Genomic DNA, 26,684 nt, shown 5'->3' with positions numbered 1-26,684 from the left:
AAAGACGTGTTGGCAGAAGTTCTTATTTTGTTTGAGATGGAGTCTTACGAAGGCCAGCACGGTCTTGAACTCCGCTCTGTTGCTGATGACTCTGAATTGCTGGTTTTCCTGCCTTCCTCTCCCAAGTGTTGGATTATAGGCACTTCCCATCACACCCAGAGTCTTTCCTCACGTGTTCTCATGTTGTTATTATTGTGTGGTGTGTATGCGCACATACAGAGTGCCAGAATATGCACGCCTCCTCAAAGAGCAATTCTCTGGAGCTGGTTCTGCTTTTTACTGCGGAAGCCAAGGATCAAACTCAGTTTTTTTGTTTGTTTGTTTTCCATGTTTTCACCAAGCACCTTTACCTGTTGAGACATCTAATCAGCCCAAGTTCTTTCTTTTATAGGGCTTTTAACCACTGCTGTGGTTTCATTTATTTGTTTGTTTGCTTATTTATTTTAGAGGTGAGTCTTGACGTTTAATGCAGGCTGGCCTTGAACTTGTAGTGATCCCCCCATCTCAACCTCTGAAGTGCTGGAGGTACAAGCTTGCACTCTCACAACCTGCTTTGTGATATTATCCTAATAAAAATCAGATGTGGGGGTGGTAGGGATGCAGGGCAAGGCCCTGCTTCAAAAACAAACAAACAAACAACAAAACCAAATAAACAAAGTCAAGATTTCAGTTGTTATTCTAAAACAAACAAACAAACAAACAAAAAAACAAAAAAACAAATCCTGGGAATTCAGAGAATTTGAACTTTTACTATGAGGAAACAGCAATGAGCAGTTTGGTATTCCAGAAGCATCCAACCTCTTCTTTCTTTGAAGCCATGCTCTCCAATTCCTTGACCATCACAGCAGCAGGAATCAGCCATGACTTCGTCTGTTTGTGACACTGACCTACTTAGAAAAACTGATTTTTAAAAAATTTGTTTTGGAGGGAGGGATTTTGTAACTTGAAAATTTCTCCTTTTTTAAATTTTCTGTTCACAGCCATATGAGGTATGGTAATGCACACCTTCAATCCCAGCACTTGAAGGTCAGGTCTACACAGAGCATGCCAGGCTATATAGTGAGACCCTGTCTCAAAAACAAATAAATAATAGTACCAATACTCTTGTAGAGGGCCTGTGTTGGTTTCTAGCACCTAGGTCCAGGTAGCTCACAATTGCTTGTAACACCAGCTCTAGGGCATCTGATGTCCTCTTCTAGACACTGAGAGAATGTGCACACATATACACATATACATATAACTTAAAAAAGTATAGTAATAATAAATCTTGAAATCTTTATCACATGATTCTGTGATAGTGTTGTTTAACATGCAAGCTGTACTGTTAATATATAAAACAAATTTTAGTGTTTAATTTTTTCAATTTATTTTATGAATGTTTTGCCTGTATGTATGTATATTTGTATGTATGTATGTATGTATGTATACCACTTGCATGCCTGGTGTTCACAAAAGCTAGAAAAGGCTGTCGAATCCCCTGGAACTGGAGTTACAGATGGTTGTGAGCCACCATGTGGGGGAAGGGAATTGAACCTGCATCCTTTGGAAGAGCAACAAGTATTCTTCCCTACTGAGCCATCTCTCTAACATCCTTAAATTTTTTTTAAAGAACTGCAGATTTAAGCTAGCAGATTAGTTCCACCCCTGACACCATGTCTTACAGCCTCACTCTATATCACTGGTTTTACTGGACAGTTTCATGTCAACTTGACCACAAGCTATAGTTATCCCAAAGGAGGAAACCTCAACTGAGAAAATGCCTCCCTAAGATCTGGCTATAAGGCATTTTCTTAATTAGTGACTGATGGGAGAAGACCCAGCCCATTGTGGGTGGTGCCATACCTAGGCTGGTAGTCCTGGGTTCTGGAAGAAAGCAGGTTAACAAGCCATATGAAGCCAATAAGCAGCACCCCTCCATGGCCTCTGCATTGAGCTCCTGCCTCCAGGTTCCTGCTCTGTTTGAGTTCCTGTCCTGACTTCCTTCAATGATGGACTCCAATGTGGAAGTGTAAGCCAAATAAACCCTTTCCTCCCCAACTTGCTTTTGGTCATGGTGTTTCATCACAGCAACAGGAACCTTAACTAAGACTGGTCTTTATTAAAATATTTGCTTTTGTCATTAAAAAAATCTTTTTAATGTTAAATTTCAAACTATTGCATTACAATTTTTTCTATTTATTCTGATTATAAGTTTATGACAACCCTAGGATGTATACCCACAGCAAGTACCTTATTTCTCATACCTTAGTCTTAACTAGGTCACCACACACACACACATACACACACACACACACACACACACACACACACACACACTCACACATGTGAATGCACATATGTGTGTAAGCCTGAGCACACCCTTAGGTGTCATCCTCAGCAACACTGTCTACCTCCTTTGACCTGAAGACAGGGCCCCTCATTGGCTGGAAGAGCACCTGGCTGATTAAACTACACTGGGTAGGCAGGGAGCCCCTAAGGAGTCTGCTATTTCTGCCTCCCCAGTGCTGGGATTACAAGTGGATGCTTTCACACTTGGCATTTTAAAGTAGGTTTTAGGGGTCACACTCAGGTCCGTGTGCTTGCAAGTACTATACCAACTAAGCCACCCTGCCCCCAGCACCTCCAAAAGCCACACATTGTGAGGTCTTTTTTTTTTTTTTTTTTTTTTTTTTTTTTTTTCAGGAGCTGCAAGTGAAAACCGTTTCTAGAAAGACAGATGCAAAGCAGAGACCATGCATCCTGTCCTGACAGAGGGGCCAAGGTCCACATCTAATGGGAAGGGAGGGTCTGAAGTCCAGGCTGCTTCTCCCCAACCTGGGAGGAAGACCCTAGTCTAGGCCACTTCCTGAAAGCACAGAAAACTTAGGCCACCTGCCAAACAAGGCCAAGCTCAATGCCCTCTGAACCTTTCTCTTCTCACTGTTCAGTTTTGAGCAAGCAGCATCTAGCTAGAGATCACATCTTCCCAACTCAGAGCAGCGGGGGTGGGGGGTGGGGGAGTTGGAGGAGTGGGGGGGTGGGAGTGTCCAGGAGAATTCACTGCAAATGCTGGCCTGGGCTCAAGGCTGAAAAGCTGTGTCTACTGAACAATGAATGAAAGAGGAAGAAACAGGTATGGCATCTACCCAGATACTTGGAATTCAACAACAGCAAAAGAATACAGCAAGCCAATGTTAACAAATACATACTTTCTTGAGACAAAGAAATTACTTTGTCATTACTTCAGGCTGGCTGGCCTCAAATTTGCTGTGGAGTCAAGGATGACTTTGAACTTCTGATCCTCCTGCCTTTGCTCCCTATGTACTTGTGTTTTAGCCCTGTGCCATCAACAAACCGGGTCTATGTGATGGCTGGGACTGACTCTAGGCCTCTGTGCATGCTATCAAGTCATATCCCCAATCCCAACACAGACAAATATTCTAATAGGAAAAAAATATATAAGCCAAGGTGGAGAGTCTCCACTGGAGTTTTTCTGAGTTGGAGAACTTAATAAAAACTTGATTTTTAAATCAAACGGTTCAAAGATGAGATTTAAAAACTGATGGATGTTTAAAATTTCAGGCCAGGCAGGGCAGCCCATGCTCATAATATCAGCATTTGGAAGGCTGAGGTGGGAGAGGGGAATCACTGTGAATGAGGCCAGTCTGGACAGTCTGGACTACATAGTAAGTTCCAGGCTAGCCTGGGCCAAAGAATAAGCCCTGTCTCAAAAAAAAAAAAAAAAAAAAAAAATGCTGTTAGCACATACTTGTAAACCAAGTATCCAAGGGGCTGAGGAAGTTAGATACTAGCCTGGGCTACACGGTGAGTTTGAGGTCAGCCTGAGCACCAGGAAAATCTTGTCTCAAAGTATTAAAATAAAACAAACAAACAAACAAAAAACTATTTTAGAACTAAGCAAAAAAGTTGCTATGCAAAATCCATACAGAAAACTATAACTAAGTTAACAATAAACGACAAGTTTTATACAATTTTTTAAACCAAAGGAGAGGGAGCTGAATCTGTAATTTGAAAAAGCAGCATGAAGACATTTCCTAGCAAAATGACAGAATATTAATTAGTAGAAAGAATCCGGGCTGGCAAGATGGCTCAGTGGGTAGAGGCACTTGCAGCCAAGCCTGGTGACCTGAGTTCAATCCCTAAGATCCACATAATAGAAGGAGGGGGAACAACAGATTGCCTGTCCTCTGACCTCCACTTAGGATACAGAACATGTGCATGCCTACACATATGCTGCACAAATACACAAATGTAAAAAAAAAAGTTTTAAGGAAAGGAGTCTTAGACTGTAGTAGAAAGACCACTCTCTCCCATGGGTAACAATACGGTGGCCTGAGACCTCTCCAAAGGGATAGAATGTGATATGCTGAAGAAAACCCCCGAAAAGTCATACCTGCCACATTGTCTCACAGCATAAAGGCTGACATAATGCTCAGGGGGTGACGAGTCTTTTTTTGTTGTTGTGTTTTTCAAGACAGGGTTTCTCTGTGTAGCCTTGGCTGTCTTGGAACTCAGAAATGCTGATAACCAACTCACTGCCAGGACCAATCTCCAGCACAGGAGCTTCCTGGAGCACTAAGGTGGCTCTCCCTGAGGAGAGAAGGCTGGCCAAGAGCAGATCTTCCTGGCTTGAAAGAGAACTAAGAGCCAGTGGTCTCGGGGACACCGGAGTGAAGCAAAGGTACTGTCCAAATGTACCTGCAGTCACTGTAATGGCAACGGGTCCTTCTGAGAGCGCGAGAATCCAGGGCAATTATAGCACAGGGTCAACTTAGGAAGGCAGCTGAGAGCTACGCTATGCTAAGAAAAGACTGTACACCCAAGAACTTTGAATACCCTGGGAGCTGTGTGACAGATTTCTCTTCTCGTTAACTATTCCTCCTTTTGGTTTAGTTTAGGGTTTTTTTTTTTTTTTTTTTTTTTTTTTTTTTTTTTTTTTGCCTGGGGGTGGGAGGGGCGGGGTTTCAGGTATAGCTGAGGCTGGCCTCAAACTATGTAACCTGGCCAGCCTTGAACCCCGATCCTCCCACCTCTACTTCCCAAACACTGGGATTACAGGCATGCATCACCGTACCTGCTTTCCCTGCCTTGGTACCACTGTAAGGAATCGGTAGTTTGGAGATGAATTCTACTCAAAGAAGCACCAGTATTACACACACACACACACACACACACACACACATGCTTCTTGTGCTTGAGAAACTTGAACACAAGATTTGAAGGAATTCGAAAACACTGGGCAGTTTGGGTAGTGTTAATAATTAGGGAAGATAATTAGATTTGTCTGGATTTTAAACAATTGAGTTGCAATAAAAGGAAGTCTGCACATGCTAATGTAATTTCTAGTAGCAAATAAGTGTGCATTTGGAGAGGAAAATCTGTTCATCAGAGCTTGGAATACACAGCCAGAAACTAGGAACAGCAACAAGCAGGCACGGACTGAGCACTGGTTCAAGGGTCCCTTCCTGTAAACCTGGGAGGCTCTCCATTCTATCAGACAGTACTAACCATGGAAAACCGCTCAGGCACCCCAAACCCCAGCATCCCCTGTGGTTTTCACTCCCCAGCCCAGACTCCTTGGTGACCTTTCTCAAGTTCCCTTTTCTGCTGTTTCTCCTTGCAGAGGCTGTTCCCTGACGGTATAGTTCTTCTTCTGGCCTTTGGTGTAGCCTCTGACCATCCCAATAAGGTGAAGAGTCTGCCCACCCGGCCCCCTCCATTCCACATTTCTTCCATTCTCCCCGTGGTTACCATTTTACACTGTAGGTCATCTGTCTTTTCTGCCATGTCTGCACTGTCTCTGGCACACAGTGGCACCAAGTGCATCACAGATGATGCATGAATTTTGGTGAAGTGGCTACACATTCACAGAAAGCAGTGACAGCCTTGTGTCAGCAGCGTGAAGGCTTTCAGCTATGGGACAAGAACATCACAGCTACAGACAAGACAGTAGCCAATCAACTGCCTCATGTGAAAACAGAAAAACCTCAGGGATGTGGCTTGTCTCAGATTTGCTGGGCTCAGATACCACCAAGCTGAGTACCCACCCTATCCCAGCCTGTCCTGAATTGGCAGCACCCTCAACCAGGACAGCAGCAGATCATCTTCCCAGGCTCACAACAAGGACCAAGAAAAGCCTCTTTCTGAAGAGGCTCAGTAGTTTGTGTCCTGAGCTGGGGAGGGAGAGGGCATGGCTCACTAAGAGAAACATGAATAGGAACCAAAAAGAGGACAGACTACACGCCACTGGAAGCTGGTAAACGTACTTTATTTTGGAAAACCAATGATCAACAGTAGCTCCACTGGAAGGAGTATTGGCAGCAGGGTAGGGCATTTCACACGGCAACACTCTGACAGGGGTATTTCTAGCCACGGATGTGTACATGTTCTGTTTTGAGTTTCAAATCACAACTGCAGTTTTAAAGTTCCTAGAAAAGGCATCCTCACAGAAATGTTCCTTTAGATAGGCTTCAACCTACGAACAGCAAAACCCAGATGTGAAGAGCAGCAGCACACCAGGAGTACCATACGAAAGCACAAGGTTAGGCACTTTATCACAGAAAACCACTCAGAAATACTGGAGATGAGGTCCACTCTATGGAGCTGCTGCTGGTCCCTCCTCCTCACCAGCTTGACAGTTGTCGGGCCACAAGAGCACGAGCCCTCAACGGAAGCACCACACCCTCCTCTGCTCCCAGCATTCCCTCTACAACCACAGGGAGACTGACAGACAGTGGATCCCTGACCCGAGGAGGAGCACTGAAGCCACCTGAAATGATTCCTTGGGATCGGAGCGGCACTGCCTCGTGATCTGCATCACTTCCTATAACGAGCTTGTTGTCTGGATCCCGGGTGTGCAGTCAGCTGCACTGCACACACAGTATGTTATCTTCACTAACTGCAGTCCATGCCTGCCTCAGTCAAGCCACAGGTTCTCGGCTCGGCTGATGAGGCCTTTAAGACACAGACACATCAGATGCAGGGAAGAGGGAGGGAGTGGTACTCTGAGGACTCACCAGATGTAAGAGGTACAAAACATCCATCAAGTTTCCATGTCAGGTGATGCCACAGTTAGCATGACTTGCCAGTGTCCACTACCAATCACAAAGCCTGCCTTCACATGTAAAGCCTTCTTCATACAGTAACTGTGATACTGACCAGAGGTCATGCACAGACCCTTTCTAGAAGACATGAGAATGTCATCTGGTATGCAGGTTCCTGCACCCGCTTGTCTCACGGGCCTGCAAGGGGCTGGCTGTGTGGTCCTGCCTGCCCGGCGGGAAGCGTACCGCCTGGCTAGAGGTCTTCTCTTCTGCTCCCAGCTCGGTTGTCTTCCTTGGAAGCCCGTGGTTTGGCATCTCCCTCTTTCTTCTTTTTACCCTTCTCTGGCTTTGTCTTATTTTTCTCCTTGCTTCCTCCTCCTTTGCCAGGGTACACCTGTCCCTCTAGAGTGACATCAGCACACCTGTCTTGGCTGACCAGAAAGTCCTTGATCTCCCAGGCATAGCTCCCATCCCGGAGCATGAAAATAGCACGGTCTGATCCCACGATGAACCTAAACAGAGAAGCCCCCAGTTAGCAATGCTAGTGAGGTGCCAAGGGTCAGAGAAAGTCGGGGCCCATAACCAGACTTCAATTCCACACCAACACAGAACACCGTATTGTACTGCCTTGGGCCAAGTGGCTGCTGACTTTAATATTGGCTGAGCTTTAAACAAGCATCCTGCTTGGATCTAGACAGAAGCAGATGATGGTGTTCCTAAGGCATAAATGAGACTATAAAAGAAAAACTCCTTCCGGGGCTGTGGAGGGGCACAGTCCCTGAAATGTTATGTCTATCTCTGTTTTACATATTGGGGGGGGGTTGTTTTGTTTTTCCCTGATAAATGGTCTCATGTAGCTCAAGATGACTTCATAGGAAAATGACCTTGAACTTCAGATCCTCCTGACTTCACCCCCAAGTGCTGAGGTTACAGGCACCCGCCACTGTGCCCAGCCTTTTCATGTCCTGAAGTCTCTAGTTAGTTTTGTTTGACAAAAAGCCTTTGCTGAGAAGGCTAACAGGCACTGGCTTAGAGCAGGTACTACAGGGTCTTCCTCAAGGCCCACGGGACACCTCTAAGCAGGCAGAAATCCTAACTACCACGGTCAGAAGCAAGCAGCTCAGCTTAGGCCCTCTCGGCAGGGCCCAGGAAGCACAGGGACAGCATGGGTCCGGGAAACACACAAAAGCATGTCCAGAAGCATGGCGCTTCTGTTTCTGAGCACTCCACAGCTGCCCCCCTCAGCAGCAAGGCTTCCATCAGAGAGCAGTCATCACCAAGACATGGCTCTGATGAGGTTACAGAAGGCATGCTGGCCTGTGCACTCTCAAAACTCCCATTCTTTCTCATCACTTCCTTACTTTCTTAAGGCGTCTGGAGACCTAGACTTTCAGAACTATTGCTAAGGAGAAAAAGCAGGCTCTAAAAAAAATAGGACACGGGGCTGGAGAGATGGCTCAGAGGTTAAGAACACTGGCTGTTCTTCCAGAGGTCCTGAGTTCAATTCCCAGCACCCACATGGTGGCTCACAACCATCTGTAATGAGATCTGGCTCCCTCTTCTGGCCTGCAGGGATACATGCAAACAGAACACTGTCTACATAATAAATAAATAAATCTTTAAAAAAAAAAGGACACTCATGGATGGGAAGGGAAGAGAGGGTGGTAAGGATGGATACAGGAGGGGGTGGAGGCTGGTGAACATGATCAAAAGTAAACTCTATGAAATATATATAAAGTAGAATCTTCCACATTGTATTTTAAGATCATATGGTCTTTGAAAACAGACTTCTTCACATTAGTTATTTATCAGTCACCTACTACAGCTGCATGTATCGACACCATGGATTGTAGAGCTGTAACTCATTCATCCTAAGAGGCTAAGCAATACAACTCTTTATTCTGATGAAGTAAAAGTTAGAGACAAAGATAAACAAAACTTTCAACACCAAACAAGATATTAAAACAAACTTACTGGTGGAAAAAAAACAAAAACAAAAACAAAAACCAAAACACCAAAAACAAAACAAAAAAACAGCAACAAAAAACAAATATTTAAAGAAAAAAATATTGAAATAAATTTAAAGGAACTCATAGACAGGAAAGGTCTAAGGTCCTTGGGAAGACTACCAAAAAGGACACCCTGCTTCAGCCCCAGAAAAATCCCTAGCACACCCCCTGGTGAGGTGACAGGAAGCTGTAATCCCAGTGCCGGGGAGGCAGAGGCAGGAGGATCTTTTTAAGTATGAGGAGTGAACCCACCCCTCCCCCAAAACCCAAAAAAGTAGCCTAGCCTGGGGTCTCTACCTCTGAACATCATAGTTGGCATTGAAGAGGCTGCCCTGCCATAGGCTGGTGATCTCTTCTGTCTCCTTCTCGGAGGGGTTCCCTGACACGGTGACGAACATCATCAGGGTCTTCCCTTTCTTTGTCATCTGCAAGATGCTCTCAGGCTTGCCTGGGTCGAGCTTGGAGAAGTCAACAGGTGCAGAGGGTCTCTTGTGCTCTGGAAGGTCTCCTTCTTCTATGTCATCGTCTTTCTGCCAGGAGAGAGGGAGCATTAACCCTGCCATCACTCTACAATGGCACAGATACTGCCCAGGATGTCAGAAGCAGGGGTACACACCACCAAATTACTACACACGCAAGATTCCCTTAACAGCTCAGGGGTCCTGTATCATACAGGTTTCTATGATGTTTTCATTCTCAAAGAACCTACCCAACTTGGTGGAATATAAAAACAGCCACATTAGGTATTGTTATGGATGCCACCTAGCCATGAAAATCAAATATACCTATAACAAATCCCAAATACAGGCATACTGGCTAAAGTGAGTAATGACTCAGTAGATCAAGGAGAAAGATGGAGAATTCAAGGCCAACTTAAGCAACTTAGCAAGATCTTGACTACAAAACAGCTGGGGATGTGGCTTAGCGGGAGAGTGCCTGCCTAGAATGTGCAAGGCCTTGTGGTCAATCTCCAGCACCACTACGACAACTTTCTTTTTAAAACATAACACACGGCAGGCACAAAAGACATACTATACAATCCCATTTGTTTCAGTATCAAGAACAGGTAAAACGAATGTGGGGGACAGAAATTAGAACACTGATTGCCTCAGGAGAAAGATGTGAGGTGGGTCAGACTGGGAAGAACATGAAGGAACATCTGGTGTGATGGTTTGTAATACCGTCGACTCATTAGTTCTGTATTTTAGTAAGGTGTGGGTTACACTATTCAAAACTCTCTGTGGGCTCAGTGACAGATGCTTTTCTAGCATGCCCAGAGTCCTGGGTTCCATCCCCAGCAGAACAAAACAAACAAACCTCAACACCTGCAATCCACTGCACACAGATGTTAAATCCCAGGTCCAGGTCTGCTCTATGCAGTGGTGTGACCTACCAATTCTGAAAGCATCTTCACTGGATTCTAGGAGCTGGCAAAGGTGCAGACATGCTGAAGGTGACTACAGCAGATTCCTCACTTGGGGGAAGAGGCAAAGGTGCAGACATGCTGAGGGTGACTACAGCAGATTCCTCACTTGGGGGAAGAGGCAAACATGGAAGGAGGAAGGGTGAACCTTGGAGCAGACTGGAATTGTAGGCACAGATTGATTCGACAGGTAGACGGGTAAAAATATTAAAATGTAGGTTCCTTGAAGAAAAGCCTAATCATTGCATGTGAAACAAAAATGAACCCTCAAATATCTCCCTGCATCAGGAGGACGTGCTCAGTGACTCACACACCACGTCAGAATGACACAGACACCAACCTGAAGCAGCTCAAGGACCAAATTTGGAATAATATGAACATCAAAATAATAGCAAGGATTTATAGCTACCCAAAAGTCCATACTGATATAAAGAAATGAGAGAAAAAAAGAATCCATTTTTAACAGTAGAACATCCATAAATAGCCAGTACATAGAATAACTAATAAACAGAAGGAATGCACACAACAGACAAATGAAAATCCCCCAAAGGCTGTTGAGTTGGCTCAGTGGGTAAAGGTCACTTGCCTTGGCACACCGGATGACCTGAGTATAATCCCCAGGACCCACACGGTGGCATGAAGGAACTGACCACCCACACCCAACTTGTTCTCTGACCTGTGGCTAACACAAACTAAACTAACACCAGCTTGAAAGCTGGCGTGGCTTCTCAGGCTTACGATCCCAGCACTGGGGTTGGAGTAAGGAAAATGGCTGGAGTCTTCTGGCCACTCACTGAGCTTCAGGTTCAATGAGAGACCCTGCTCCATGGGTACAAGGTGGAGCTCGATGGAGCAGGACACATGCTGGAATGGAACTACAGGTGTGCATCACACAAATACACACACACACACACACACACACACACACACACACACACACACACACTCAACTGCACGCAGTCTTGACCTTTCAACTGGTTTCTCCAAGCCCCACAGCTGTCTGCAGACAACCAAGCTGAACTTGCTTCTTCTTCTTCTTTTTTTTTTTTTGTTTTTCGAGACAGGGTTTCTCTGTAGCTTTGGAGCCTGTCCTGGACTAGCTTCTTTTAGGGGCCTTGATAATAGCTACTATTTGCTGAGTTACTAGAATATTTCATCTGGACAAATTTTATCTCCAACCTTCAGAGCAAACTGCTTAAGTTCTCCACTCAAGGAATCAGATGATTCTCAAAGAACAAGCGCAATTTACACATGAACCAGAAGACCTAATGCCAAAGTCAAATCTATTTTCTGGCTTTTCAATCCCTCTGGCCTCCACAGAAAATGAAATCACATCTTTATTTCCTGTGCCACTTGAGACTCAGCATCAGTTTTAACACAGAGTCCTCACCTCCTCTGCACAAACCTGACGCAGGACCCTCAGGAGACATTCATATGATTAGGAAGGAGTGAGAGCACTCACTGACTTGAAGATCCCACTGAGGAGAAGATCTCAGAGGAGAACCAGGGCTGCTGGGAAGGGAGCTCACATCTACAGTGTCTACATATAGTAGCTCAATCTGCATGGCAGCTGGCAAAACAAGGCATGCCTTGGTTCACAGAAACAGAAGATGAGGGTCACACACTTCCCTCTGGAGAAAGCTGAGCAGTAGATGAGGGTCACAAGATCATATTTCTCCCTCGTGTGTCAATCGTGCAGGCTTTCGGCTTCACACGTAACATCCTCATCTTAGTCCACCTGCACAGTGCACACTACTAACATGTGCAGCAGTGTCGCTAAGTGGGTCAAAGAGAGGCTCTGAGGTCAAATGACAGAGTTCTAACTAGGCTAACCTGCTGTGACCCTGGGCAAATTGCTTCTAGATGCCTCAAGGTCAGCCTTCAGGAAACAGAACCTCCCTTATCACCTAAGAGAGAGGATTAAAGGAGATACCGTGTAGCAGACTTCAGAGCCCTCCCAGCTCACCCATCCCTCCACTTTCCAGAGTCACTACCTCTCCTTCAAAACCCCTCTACAGCTCCAGGGCACATTCTAAACAGAGTCACTACCTCTCCTCTACAGCTCCAGGGCACATTCTAAACTTGCTTAAAAGTATAGCTAGAAAGACAGCACATGGGGAACTGCTTAACAGCTATCAGAGGAAACAAATACAACTTTTAAAAGTCCATCTGTACTGATTACAGCCACTAAAATTATGTTTTCATAAAAAAAGATTAGAAACAGGTTGTAATATCCGGGTAAGACAACTTTCATCCCCATCAGATCTACCTATTCATTACTTCTAAATACAGTACAGGCCCTATGGTATTCGAGACCTCACTGGCCTGGTTCCCAGTAACCTTCACTCACTATTGCTTTGCTTCAGATACGACCTGGATAAATTAATTAGCTGATACTGGATACTGATTGTGAATTGTACTCTTCCAAGTCCTTCCAGTTTTCTCAGTTAATACTTGCAACTGCTTTGAGACGAACACCAACACTTCCATCATGCATATAAGGAAACTAAAGTACAGAGATCTGTACCAGACCAAATTCACAAGTTTAAGTGGATTTGTCCATCCTGACATAAAGGAGAAACAAAAAACAAAAAATGAATTACTAACAGTAAAATATCAACTAATAAGGTAATGGTGGCATATGCCTTTAATCCCAGCACTCGGGAGGCAGAAGCAGGCAGATCCCTGTGAGTTCAAGGCCAGCCTGGTTTACAGAGCAAGTTCCAGGACAGCCAAAGGCTACACAGAGAAGCCCTATCTCAAAAACCAACCAAACAACAACAAAAACAAACAAACAAACAAACAAGAATATCAACTAATAAACAGAAAAAATGTATACAACAGATAGACAAATATCTTCAAAGGGCTATGTGGGTAAAGATGCTTGCTTGGGCACACTGGATGACCTGAGTTCAATTCCCCAAGACCCACATGGTGGGAGGAAAGAACTGATCACCTACACCCAACCTGTTCTCTGACCTTCACACACATGCTGAGGCACATAGGCAGAGTTCTCTACCAGACCAAATTCACAAGTTTAAGTGTATGTTGACCTGTTGGTCTCTGCTATTCTGCCCAGGATCCAGGTCTCTCTCAGACTCTTCTCACATGCTCTCTTTATCCTGTCTAAAATGCAGTCTCTTCCCTGCAGCCTTCTAGTGTTCCCACAGCATCTTATCTTTATAGGAGCCAACCATTTTTGTTTTGGTAAACTACGGTTATTTCCACTATTCTAACGATGCCTTGCTTATTTCTGCAACCTCCTCTTCCTCAGTGTCTGAACATTGTCCATGGCAAATCTTCTCACAAGGTAAGGGTCTCACTTGGGCAGATTAAAAGGCATTGTTTACTAGAGTCCAAAAAAGTTTAAAATTGAGAAGAGAATAAGGGGATTCCCCATTAGTCATACACACCCACTCAAATCTTCTCTAATTTTTCTTTTCTCTTTTTGGGACAGGATCTCACTGTGTTTGAAATTTACTATGTAGCTCAGGGTTGACTCAGGCTAGCCTCCTGCACCAGCTTCTTAAGTACTGGAATTACAAACATGCACTACCATGGCCCCACTACTCCAGTTTTTCTGTCGGGTACAGATAACATGAAAACAGGAGTCCCCTTCTACTCAAACTCGGCAGGCGGCTGTCTTAAGCTTATGCCCAATAGTCTTTACCCCCATCCAATATACAGAGTTAGCTACAAGTTAAAACATCAGCATCGGAAACAAACCTTGGGAGTTCTCCTGCAGAAAGAGACAACCTGCCCAAAGTTACACAGTGAGTACAGTTGTGTGACTCCTGTCCATCAGCTGTGCAAATCAAATAGGACAGTACAATCACTTTCGGAGCCGCCCCTTAGCACCTTATTCACACTCACTGGGACTACACACCCCAGTGCACACAAGTAACGGATCAGAAAACAGCCTCTCACAAAACAAGTCCACTGCTCCCTTGAATGAAAAACCTGGGTTCCCTATGAGATGCCTTAGCTCTCCCCACCTGTAAAATAAATCCACCCACGAAATTACAAAATCCCCAGCAGGAACATAAACCAAAAGGAGTCGGAAACCCTCTCTATATTTGGAAGGATCTCTGTCAAAGCTAAAAAAAAAAAAAAAAAACGTTCTCGAGAGACAACTTTCACAACCCACTCACTCCGGAACAGGAGGAGGAGTGAGGGAGCGCCCTCTCCCTGTTTGCCGGCTCAATGTAGAGACCACCGGGGCACAGCAGGGAAAGTGGGGCTTGACTGGTAAGAGGCCAGATTCTGACTGGAGTGGCCGGGAAGCCACGGCAGTGGAGAGGACACTGGGGAGAGAGGCCGGAGCCACGGTGGAATGAAGGCGGGCACGGGAGGGGGAGGTGGTCAGCATCAACTTGAGACCGTCAGTAAGGGCCCTGGGTACAGGACGGGGCAAGAAATCAGGGGGCAGAAGTCAGAGGGTCACAAGACCAAGGGAGTAAGGGTTAGGGAGAAGGGCTCTGGACGGAGACAGGCCCGGGAGTGAGGGCAGCACGGACCTCCCACTGCTCCAGAAGTCGCGCCATGTCGGCATCATTGTAATCGCGGATGTCCTTCTTCTTTTTCCGCGGAGGTGGGGTGGCTTCGCCCGGCGTCTCGGCCGCGCAGGCCCCAGGAGAAGGGAGCAGCAGAAGGTCCGAGGCACACAAAAACAGAAGGGCCGCGCGCAGCCACCTGGAGGCCGCCATGTTAGCCGCCCGGCGTAGCGACGGCGCGCACACTGGGCCTGCGCAGACAGCGCGCGAACTCCAGGAGCCCGGGCCTCGCCCCCGCCCCGCCCCGCCCCGCCCCCTGGCTTCCGACTCCGCCCCTGGAGTGTCCTGAGCAGAACTACGCCCAGTGCTAACGCCCCCAGTCCCACCCTCGGGTCCTCAGCCTCCCCGCCGCCCGCAGCCTACGGCGCCCCGCCTCGGCCCATCATTTCCTCCAGTCCTGACCTCCTCCCGAAGCCCCGCCCCCTCACCATGGCTCCGCCCCACAGCAGCCTTCCCTTGAGGCCTCCAACCTCAGGCTCCGCCCCAACCCCCTCATCACCAGGCTCCGCCCCGCGACTCCCCCTCCTGACTCCGCCCCTAGATCTCCGCCTCCTCTCCAGACTCCGCCCCATGGCTCTAGGACTTCACCGGGCTGGGCACCAACTGTTCCTCCTCCCGCTTTTACCCCACCGGCTCCTCCCCCTCACCAGGCTCCGCCCCACGGGCTCCTCCCCTTGGCCTGGCCCAAAGGTCTACCCTAGCTGGGTCTTGCTGGACTGTGCTTTTACGATTTGGAGGGGTGGATTTTGTTAGAAGTCAACCTTTTTGTCTCTCATTCGCTAGTCAGATCTGAAAGTTCCCTCAGGGCCTGCAGAAACTGCCAAACAGCGTCCTTGAAGCCTCAGCTGTTTGCCTGTGAAATGAATGAGAGGGGAAGAGATGCAAAATGCCGTGACCCTAAAGAGGCCCTTTTCAGGGTGTGGACTTTCAGCCTCACTTCCTAACAATTTCCCACGAGAACTTCCAGCTAAAAAGCTAACCACAGCCAGGGCAACTTTTTTCCAAGTCCGAAAATAAAGGATCGATTGTCATTTTGTCCCATAGACGATTCAACACACCCATCTTTCAATACCGCTGTCAATAAATATTGAAAAAAATTAAATTATTAATTTTAACCATTTTTTATTGTTTAAAGTAGTTCCTGTCTCAACCAAGCAGTGGTGATCCCAGCACCTAGGAGGCAGAGGCAGGCAGATCGAGTTCCAGGCTAGCCTGGTCTACAGAGCTAGTTTCAGGACAGCCAAGGCTACACAAAGAAACTCTTTTAAAAAACAAACAAACAAAAGTGATTTCCACTTATTACTGTGGCTCTAATCTTTAAGATAAAAATCACACTTTTTTTTTTTTTTATTTCACAAGATTTTGACCACAAAGCTTTTCAGAAATAAAAAGAAAATATTTGTGGTCAGAGACACCTTAAAGTTTCATAAACTTTTAGTGGCACATCTGATTTCTTTAAAATTTCAAGTTATATAATAAGTCATGAAACCTTGGTATAGTTGGACAATATTCAAACATAATAATATAGTTTTCTTACCCCAAGGTATCACATGCTGCATACAATTCATTTCCATGTTTACAAATGTGGAAGTATCTCAAGAATGGTTTTCACTGTTTATGTCAGCACAGTGTGTGAATTACTAAGCATACTGGAGTCCTTGAGTATTTCATCTCTTTACTGTTGTATAGTTCTGCTTTTTTGTTTTCTGGCTTTTCAAGACGGGGTCTCTCTGTTGAGCCCCTGGCTGTCCTGGAACTCACTCTGTAGACCAGGCTGGCCTCCCACTCAGAGCTCCACCTGACTTGGCCTCCCAAGTGATGAGATTAAAGGCGTGGGCTATCACATCCATCATAAAGTATCCTTCACTACTCTGCCAGTGGTTTGTTTGTTGGTTGGTTGTCCCTACACATGAGCATTATTACTACTCCCCCCCCCCCACATACACACACTTTTCTCTGTGCTTTGGATAGATATGATTAATAGGTTTCAGATAGTGCAAACCCTATCCAAAATGTTTAAACAAAAGTCTTTCTTAGGACTGATACTCCTTCACAGAAGTTGGTGGAAACTGAGTGTAATAGGGTGTCTCGAGTCATCCAGACTTCTTTTTCATACTACCTCATCACACTGGTCTGGAGTTCCCATCCTCAAGGTCATCAAAAGGTCCAGGATAGCTGCTGGTGCTCTGGCCATCAGATGACATTCCAATCAATGGAAATGGGAAAGAAGCCAAGCTGAAGGGAGAATGTCTTTCAGTAGGATCAACTTATTTTAAGCATCCTATTTAGGAATTGTGCACAGCGCTTCTGGTCTCGTTGGCTGGAGTCTACCTCTCTGAGAGGGCATGAGGAATTGTTCTTTAGCTGGATTTGCTACCAGCACAAATAAAATTAGGCTTGTTATGAAGGGGAAAGCATAAAGTGGAGGTTAAGACAGCAGCTAACTAGCAATATGTGCCTTATTTGACTTTCACTCTAAGGTCAAATGTGGTGTGCATTTATCCCATTGCAGCAGAGGCTAACATTTTCCATATTCATGCACAGATATGCATAAACATTGACATTGTGCAGAAACAACTCATAAGCGAAAAAGAGGAATTTTTTTCTTTTCTGAAATCATAGGGGAAATGTCATGAGCCTTCTCCCAGGGGCACATTGCTCCACCCAGTGGCTTGGAGCTCTGTCCTGGCACAGTCATGCTAAAAAACACGCACAGCTGTGGCTGATCATGTGCTCTGCAGGGCGGGGTCACCCTGGTCATTCATTCTGCCAACTGCCAAGGTAAGTTGAAAAAAATGCTGGTTTTCTTGGCCCACAATATCTAGTTACAGAGAATAAAAGGGTTTTTTTTTTTTAGTATTGTACTGCAATTGTTGAAACAAGTCAGAAGTTCCAGGGCTACTGACTGTCATCTGAGGAGGAAACCCATCTGGCTCCCACTCCACTGATGTGAAAACATCTGGAGCAACTGCATTTTCAGCACTTGGATACTTTAAGTATATTTTGGTGTTTTGGAACTTGGACCAGTTCAACTCTGAAGGAATTATTTACCAATGGCTTGTTAGGCAGGTGAAACACACAGGAAGGTGAACCTGTAGTTCTCTGCATTGTATCAGAGGCTTTGCCCTAGCAGAGGAGATAAGCCATCTACTGTGAATTCTACATAGATTCCAGGAGGGGCTAAAGTGATCATGCCATGATGAGTATCTGTACTTATTTCTTCTCTCTCTCTCTCTCTCTCTCTCTCTCTCTCTCTCTCTCTCTCTCTCTCTCTCTCTCTCTCTGTGTGTGTGTGTGTGTGTGTGTCATGTGAAGGCCAGAGGTTAACATCTGGTGTCTCCATCACTTTCCACCTTATACACTGAGGCTGGGTCTTTTCTTCAAACCTGGACTTTGTCATTTCTGCTAGCCTGGCTAGTTGGCTTACTACAAAGATTCCAGTTTCTGTCTCCTTGAGGGCTGACCCGTATTTGCTCAGCAAGTATTTTACCCACTAAACCATCTCCCCACCCCCAGCCCCTGTACTTGTTTTGATTCCAGAATCATTCAACTGTGGTCAAATAGCTAGTATAGCCATGCAGACAAAAATCTGGGTCCAGCAATACAGGACATGTTCTTCCCTGATGTCTTTCTTCTCCCATGCAAGGTACCATTTGGGTTAGCAGTGAGGCTTTTGGCACAATAACACTAAGACCAATACAGAAATAGATTGCAAAATCTGGAGCCAGAACTGGGCGGTGGTGGCTCATGCCTTTAATCCCAGCACTTGGGAGGCAGAGGCAGGCGGATCTCTGTGAGTTTGAGGCTAGTCTGGTCTACAGCGTGAGATACAGGACAGGCACCAAAACTACACAGAGAAACTCTGTCTCAAAAAACAAGCAAGCAAACAAACAAACAAAAATCTGGAGCCAGGAGCACTCAGATTGCACTGGAATCCAAAGCAGGTCTGAGGCAGAGCAATATAGAACTGGAGAAGAGGGGCTGCTGTGGGATGGTCTTTCTGTGTGCTGTGAATATGTGTTGCTATGACTGGTTAATAAACAAGCTGCTCTGGCCTATGGCAAGTCGGGTTATAACCAGGTGGGAAATCCAAGAGAGAGATCAGAAGAAGAAAGGAGAGGAAGGAGAGGCAGGAGAGATGCCAGCCCATCACCCAAGGAACAACATGCCAGCAGACTGGTAATGCCACAGCCATGTGGCAAACATAGATTAATAAATGGGTTAGTTTAAGATGATAGAGCTAGCTAGCAAGAAACTCAAGCCCTTGGCCATACAGTTTGTAATTAATATAGGCCTCTGAGTGATTATTTTATAAGCGGCTGCAGGACGGTGGGGCTGGGTGGGACTGGAGAAACTTCCGCCTACAAGGGGCCAGAAGTGAGATTGTGTTCATGGCCTTAATGAGGGGCCAGGCTCTGTGGTGCACACTCACCCCACCTCCAAGAGCATCTTGGGTTTAATGAGAGCATGAGCCTGGGCTCAGGCTGGCCTCTGTTCCCCACAGGAAAGGAAGTAGATGGTACTTTCTAGCACTCCCTGAAATTTTGCTTGAGCAACATCCAAAACATTGGAGAAACTGAATGGCACACTCAATCAATTAGGCCTAGGACCTGGTGGGTAGGCCAATGGTGCCAAACACTAACCCTTTAACAAACTGAGAGAAGGCCTGACAACTGAATGCCATCAACACTGGCTGATGACTATGCAAGGCATCGGATGTGGGAGAGAATAGATACCAGCTCCACTCTTCATAGCTCGACAGGGTTGTTGAGGGAGCTGGGCCTATAGTCCCAAACAGCATGGCCATGGCTTCACCCACACTGGTCAGACAGTACAGTGGAAACAAGGGGCAGACATACCCAAGTGTATCTAACGGTCCAGAGAGGCTCTGTGGGAGGCAGCAACAGCCCTGCTCAATCTATAGGTACTAACCACCAGGTACCCTGGCCAGGAATAGTTAGTGTTAGCTGCCTGTGATCCCTCAATCCTGGGATTCATCTTTTCTCTTCGTGGCCAGTAGAGGAATGAAGAGGCTATGAAATTGTTGGCTGGTGCAAGCAATCTTATCCATACGGGGTACCCTGGGAAACACTGGGAGGAATTCCCTCCTCTTAGATACTGGAAGCTGAACGCTCAGGCATTCCTGCCAACGGATCACTCGGCCTGTGCACAGCTGCCTTGCTCACTACAGGAGTAACAACAGAGATGATGAGGGAGTGAAGGCCCAAGTGTTGCCCAGGTGTGCCACTGGACAGGATCACGATGTGCCAGAGGGCTAGAGAATATACCAAGTAGGGAGGGTGCCCTATTCCATGGTGATTCTGCAACCCTAGCCAGTGAGATGCTCTTACGCATCAACTGTGATGAGAAAAGGGATAGGGCCACATTCTTCAGTTGTAAATTGTTCTTCCCCAGGAGAGGTGTTATTTGCTGTTTTTAGGCTTGGTCTCCTCTCACCCAGGTTTGCTTTAAACTCCCTACACAGCTGCAGATGACCTTGAACTCCTGATCCTCCTGCCTCTACCTCCCAAGTGCTAGTGTGTGCCACCACGCCTGGCCACGAGCGGTACTCAAAGGAAGAGAATGAACCGTGATGTCCGCAAATGTGTAAGAAAGATCAGCTGATATCACTGTCTGGGAGCACAAACATAAAACCAAGGAAACACAGCTCCAAAGGAAAACTACGGCCAACGCTGCTCCTTACCGACCACTGGGTGGCACTGTGTACCACAGACAGCTTGGTTGCTAGGGCACCAATTCTGGGATGTAATATGAAACTTGGGAATGAATGTCCAAAGTATGTACAGGTGAATATTATTCCCCCTAAAAAGGAAATTCTGACACATTATAGCATTGACTAACCTTAAGGACATTATGCGTAGTGAAATAAGACAGGCACAAAAGAACAGAGTACCTCAAATAATCCAGCTCATGGAAGAAGTGGATGATGACCAGGGACTGGGAGAGAGACTAGAGAGATGCTATTTCACTGGTAGAGTGTCACGGAAGATGAAACATTTCTGAAGATGGATGTTGCTGGGCACAGTTCCTGCACAGTTCCAGCAAGGCGAGAAAGAGCAGGGCATTTTAGGTTTGGTTCCCACTGCTTTGGTCTGCAGATCACCTCTACTTCCCTAGCATTGGTCAGACTGCACCAAAATAAGTCTGCCCAATTTGACCGAAAAACTTGGTATGCAGTACTCGGTCTGATGCCCATTTTGTTCTGAGCTGTACAAACAGTAACTGGGGGCCTTGCTTGTGAACCTGCCCTTCCTGGACTCTAATCTTCATAAGCTGAGGCTGCCTATTACAATCTATTACATAAACTCAGTGCCTTGAACAGGGGCTGGCACATGGTAGATACCGTGAGTAAACAATGGTAGAAGGAAAAACAGAACCCAAAAGGCCGGTGAAGGCGGAACCTGGTAAGGTTAGTTTAGGAAGAGAGGCACTATCTGAAAATAGTGAAGCCAGGAAGGCCAAAAATTTAGTCCACCAAACTGCACAGCTAAACGCAATTCCATGATGCAAACCAAGTGAGGGCAGTCTATGTGCCATATACTGGGGACAAGAGGCTGTAGTAACAACAGAAGAAAAGGGAACTCGGACTCCAGGGGCAACAACTATGTTTGGGAAAATACTCTGATCCCACAGCTTCCTGGAATAAAGTGAGCACAGGGGAAAGGTTTGACGTCTCTTTGCCTGTTTACATTTTATGAATTTTTACTCATTTAGTGTGTGTGTACGAATTTGTGTGAATGCCACCGTGTAGTGGCCAGAGGACAATTTGGAGGAGACGATTCTCTTTCTCCATGCAGGTCCAAGTGACTAATTATCAAGTTGTTGGGCTCCTGGAAGGTACCTTCGACTGCTAAGCCATTTCACTGGCCCCTTTCTTAAGGTTTTAGAGCTAAGGAAACTGTTCCTTAGACTAACTGCTATTCATGGGTTACCGTGGAAAGAGTCTGCTCTGCTTTTCCCTTGTAGAAAAATATGAAGGAGTACCCTACAGAATCACTACTTGTTTGCAGAGCCATTGGTTTTACTGGCTTCAGTTTAGAGAAAGTCGGTTCACCTAGAATCGAGACGACTTGTAAGGGCATTTTTTGGTTATGAGTAGTATGACTCTCCATCCAGGTTTGTATCTGTTGTTCCTTGTTAACTTATTAATAACTTGTCTCATAGTTCACTCTGTAAACTACTGGGGTTTGGACAATAAATCTGAAGGTCACCCAACTTATAAATAACATTTATAACTGGCTGTGGAGGTCCTAGGAAGAGACAGAGGAACAAACATTTCCACTGGCTGAGCACCACCAGCAGAAGGCTTCAGACTGTTCAGAGGAGAGTGCTTTGCTGGGAGCAGGCCCAGGTGTTCCAGGCGTTTCCTGCAGAGAAGGCCTGAAGGAAGGAACGGGGTGGCCGGTGGGGGTGGAGGACCACCTCTTCTAACCCTCTGCTCTGGTCAGGAGTTTAGGAAGTCACTTAGTCCACCTCACCCCTGGGCCCGATGGCACAGGCTTGTCATCCCAACTACTTGAGAAGCTGAGGGAGAAGGATCAGAAGTTCAAAGCCAGCCTGGGCAATTTAATCAGATCCTGTTTCCAAAATTAATAAATAAAAGTTGAATTAATAAATAAAACTACAGTAGTTTAAGGCTCTAGGTTTAATCCCTAGATATGGGGCAGGGAGCCATCTGGGCCACCAGTTTCCCAGCCTGTAACCCTGAGATAACAGTGTTTTCCTCCAGAGACAGGCTCGTTACTTAACAATGGCTGCTATTATTCCATTATATAGATGGAGCCAGGAAAGGGCGAACTGCTGATCAAGGCACATACTAATTCTGGCCAGCTGGAACCACGTCACCATACACTACCTGACTTGGAGAGAGAAGTTGCCCAAGGTCACACAACTCCTGATCGGCCGGGTCTGCCTCTGCGCCCCACTCGCTGTGGGGACATGAGCAGGACCAGCACTCCTGTTCCAAGCACAGGAGAGGGTCGAACACAACAAAGGGCGGGGGGAGGCTTGCAAAAGTCATCGAATCTCGGAGATTCGAACTGGAATCCGGGGGTGGGGGGGAAACAGGGGAGAGTTAGTGGCCTCCTCCTCAAGAAAGCAAAACAGATCACCTTTTACACTCGCTCCCTCGGCGGGGAGGAAGCACCAAGCCCCGGGGCTGGCTGAGAGCTTACGTAAGGCCACTCGCGGCTGCGCCCCGGTGTCCCCAGGGTGTGCGCAGCGCCAGGGAGCGGAGCGAGGGCGGGCCTGCCCCACCACACGCGCTTCCCAGCCTCTCTAGACTCAGGGACCACCGGCCCCAGGGCCGCAGCGTCGGGGCTGGGCGCGGCGTCCTCCCACGGCCCCCAGCTTCCCGGGGGAGGAGCAGCGCATCGCGCAAGCATCCGGGATCGGCGGAGGGGGCGGGAGGAAGGGCAAGAGGAGGAAGCGGGATTTAAACGAAAGGCGGTGACGCCACACAAAAGATTCCTATAGGCTCCGGGGAGGTTACGGCCGAGGTGGCGGCGGCGAGCCGGGGGCGAGGCGGACGCGAGGAGGCGAAAGCCGCAGCCGCGCGCGGGCAGGCGGGTGTCCCCTGGCCTGCGGTCTCCGCCCTTCCTTTCAGTTGCTCGGAGGTCGCTCGGAAGTTGCTGGTTGACAAACATGGCAGGAGTCGGGGCCCCGGTCGGTCGCCGAGGAGCCGCGCGCACCTTCTGAGCCGACTACCCTGGGGGCGTCGGATGCGCGGGGCCCGTGGGTTCTGCGGGGGAACAGGGATGGAGTCGCCACGACAGCCGCTCGCCGGGCGCGGGCCATTCAGGAGGGGACGGCGGGCCGCCGCGGCGCCGGGCCGAGCACTCTGAACCGCCAGGCGGGAAGGCGCGGCCGCCCAGCGCCCTGTGTTGCAGCCTCCCGCCCGACTGACTACGCGCTGCCGCCACAGAGCCAGCCACGCCCTCGGCCCTGCGGCCGCCCAGCGCCCAAAGAGCCGGAGCCGGAGATGCGGCCGCTCGCCCCCGATCGTCTGCCCCGGCCGCCGTCGCCGGCCGGTGCCGCCTGGCGGGGTCGCCGCGCCTGAAGCCCACGTGCGCCGCGGAGCCCGATCGCCGCAGCGCCGCGGCTGACAGCAAAGCCTGCCGGGGCCGCCGCCCGCGCTCCTCCAGGAGCAGAGGATTTTGATTTCAAAGGAAGGAAGGAAGGAAGGACAACTCCCAGCCTCCCCGTCCCGCCCTCTCCGCTCCGGCGGCCCGGCCGGCCATGCCCAGGAAGGCGGCGACAGCCCGGCAGCGGGGACTTTTCTGGTAGGCTCGTGGCGAGGGGCGCGGACTAGGAGTCTGCCGTGCCCCAGCTCACGGTTCCAGCGAGCGTGCACAGCGCCCCGAAGAGCTTGCCGCGCGGGCTTGGGCCCGCCCCGCGACGCCCGGCCCCCCGGCCGCCGCCACCCCGATCTCTGTGCCCGCCGCGGTGGGTGGCATGATGGTGCGCGGAAGGCAGCGCGGCCCTGGCCAGCTGAGTCGCGGCGGCGGTGGTAGCGGGCTCCCCAGCGGCATGCCAGTGCCCCCTGGGCGCGATGGCTAGCGGCAGCGCCGGGAAACCCACTGGCGAGGCGGCTTCTCCGGCTCCTGGGAGCGCCGTCGGCGGGGCCAGCTCACAGCCACGGAAGAGGCTGGTGTCGATCTGTGATCACTGCAAGGGCAAGATGCAGCTGGTGGCCGACCTACTGCTGCTGTCGAGTGAGGCGCGGCCGGTGCTCTTCGAAGGCCCCGCCTCCCCTGGCGCTGGCGCCGAGTCCTTCGAGCAGTGCCGGGACACCATCATCGCGCGCACCAAGGGGCTGTCCATCCTCACCCACGACGTGCAGAGCCAGCTCAACATGGGCCGCTTCGGAGAGGCAGGGGACAGTCTCGTGGAACTGGGCGACCTGGTGGTGTCGCTGACCGAGTGCTCCGCGCACGCCGCCTACCTGGCGGCCGTGGCCACGCCGGGCGCTCAACCCGCACAGCCGGGCCTTGTGGACCGCTACCGTGTGACACGCTGCCGCCACGAGGTGGAGCAGGGCTGTGCCGTGCTTCGAGCCACCCCGCTGGCCGACATGACCCCACAGCTGCTGCTGGAGGTGTCGCAGGGCCTGTCTCGCAACCTCAAGTTCCTGACGGACGCGTGCGCCCTGGCCAGTGACAAGTCACGGGACCGGTTTTCGCGCGAGCAGTTCAAGCTGGGCGTCAAGTGCATGAGCACCAGCGCCTCGGCGCTGCTGGCATGCGTGCGCGAGGTGAAGGCGGCGCCCAGCGAGCTGGCCCGCAGCCGCTGCGCGCTCTTCAGCGGGCCCTTGGTGCAGGCTGTGAGCGCTCTGGTGGGCTTCGCCACTGAGCCTCAATTCCTGGGTCGCGCAGCGGCCGTGAGCGCCGAAGGCAAGGCGGTGCAGACCGCCATCCTGGGTGGCGCCATGAGCGTGGTGTCGGCCTGCGTGCTCTTGACCCAGTGCCTCAGGGATCTGGCGCAGCACCCCGATGGGGGCGCCAAGATGTCGGACCACAGGGAGAGGCTGAGGAACTCAGCCTGCGCCGTGTCTGAAGGCTGCACCCTGCTATCTCAGGCTTTAAGGGAAAGGTCTTCACCCAGGACTTTACCGCCAGTGAATTCCAATTCTGTGAATTAGCACCCCACTCCATCCCCCATCCCCGTTTTCCACCCCAGGCTAAAGGAAGACACTTACTTCTCCCCTCTCCATTTATACCAAAGAAATCATAGGTGACCCCCCCCTCCCCCTTCTTCCATGTTAAATGCTCAAGAGGAATTTTCCAGAACGCAGGGCCATGCACACAACTTAACATGTACGCAGAGGGCCCAGGTGTCTACCAGCCCACTGTAGGGACTCAGATGCAAGAGATGGGTAGGTAGTCCGCTGGCTGCAGGATTACCCTTACACACTCCAGCCTCTCAACTCAGTTACTAATTGGGCAGGAAAAAGGTCATGGGTTCATTTCTGTCTTCTTTTTAATTAAAAGAAAGGTTACCTCAGTTTTCACTCATTAGACATGGATGTAGCTACCTTTTTGTATGTCGTTATTTTTGTTGAATTAGAGTATACATGGTGTGATAAGAGTATGACTTTGCCATGTGATTTGCAAGTGGGGGGGAAAGCTACTGTGAGCGTGTGTTTTATTTTTTAATTTACACTATAGAGTGATTTTTTTTTCCCCCTCAATGTCAAGTTTTTACCCTGCATGTACTGGAGTATTTATTTCATCTATTAAATTGTTATGTTTCTCAGATGGCTTTTTGCAGTTGCTCTGTTCTCGCTAACTGCAGGCTGCCGGTCATCTGTGGGAAGGGGCTGTGGGGGAAAGGTTTGCTTCGGTTGGCAAGTGAATCCCCGGCGCCCAACCTTTTCCACTTTTCCCCTCAAGAATTACTCTTCTGAGCATCCTAGCCCCCCAGGAAGACAAATGTATGTGATCTATTTCTAAAGGCAGGCGACATGTGATTGGATTAGCAGTGCTTGGGGGTGGGCTCTTCTCGGGGTTTTGTCTTCTAGTTTTGCTGGAAAGTAACTTAGCTGTCTTTGTCCTCACTCTTCTCGCTATTGCCATGAGCCACCGTTCAGACTGGCTGAAGTCTGATTGGGTGCTCTGCCTGCCATTTCTCGGATTAA

At 48.5% G+C, this 26,684-nt stretch overlaps 2 protein-coding genes across 2 annotated transcripts; one reads left to right on the top strand and one right to left on the bottom strand.

The window, feature by feature from the left end:
- Window positions 1-6,247: 6,247 nt before the first annotated feature.
- Window positions 6,248-15,238, bottom strand: Mesd (mesoderm development LRP chaperone). The gene is made up of 3 exons (XM_006990232.4): window positions 14,993-15,238; window positions 9,350-9,582; window positions 6,248-7,555 (listed from the first exon to the last, which is right to left on the bottom strand). Exons 1-3 carry the CDS (start codon window positions 15,179-15,181, stop codon window positions 7,297-7,299), a joined length of 681 nt encoding a protein of 226 aa, XP_006990294.3. The 5' UTR covers window positions 15,182-15,238; the 3' UTR covers window positions 6,248-7,296.
- Window positions 15,239-23,198: 7,960 nt separating this feature from the next.
- Tlnrd1 (talin rod domain containing 1) lies at window positions 23,199-26,302 on the top strand. The gene has a single exon (XM_006990231.4). It carries the CDS (start codon window positions 24,600-24,602, stop codon window positions 25,686-25,688), a length of 1,089 nt encoding a protein of 362 aa, XP_006990293.1. The 5' UTR covers window positions 23,199-24,599; the 3' UTR covers window positions 25,689-26,302.
- Window positions 26,303-26,684: the final 382 nt, after the last annotated feature.

Source organism: Peromyscus maniculatus, chromosome 1 (assembly GCF_049852395.1).
Source record: "Peromyscus maniculatus bairdii isolate BWxNUB_F1_BW_parent chromosome 1, HU_Pman_BW_mat_3.1, whole genome shotgun sequence".
NCBI classification, from domain to species: Eukaryota; Metazoa; Chordata; class Mammalia; order Rodentia; family Cricetidae; genus Peromyscus; species Peromyscus maniculatus.
This window is presented reverse-complemented; position numbering and strand designations above follow the sequence as displayed.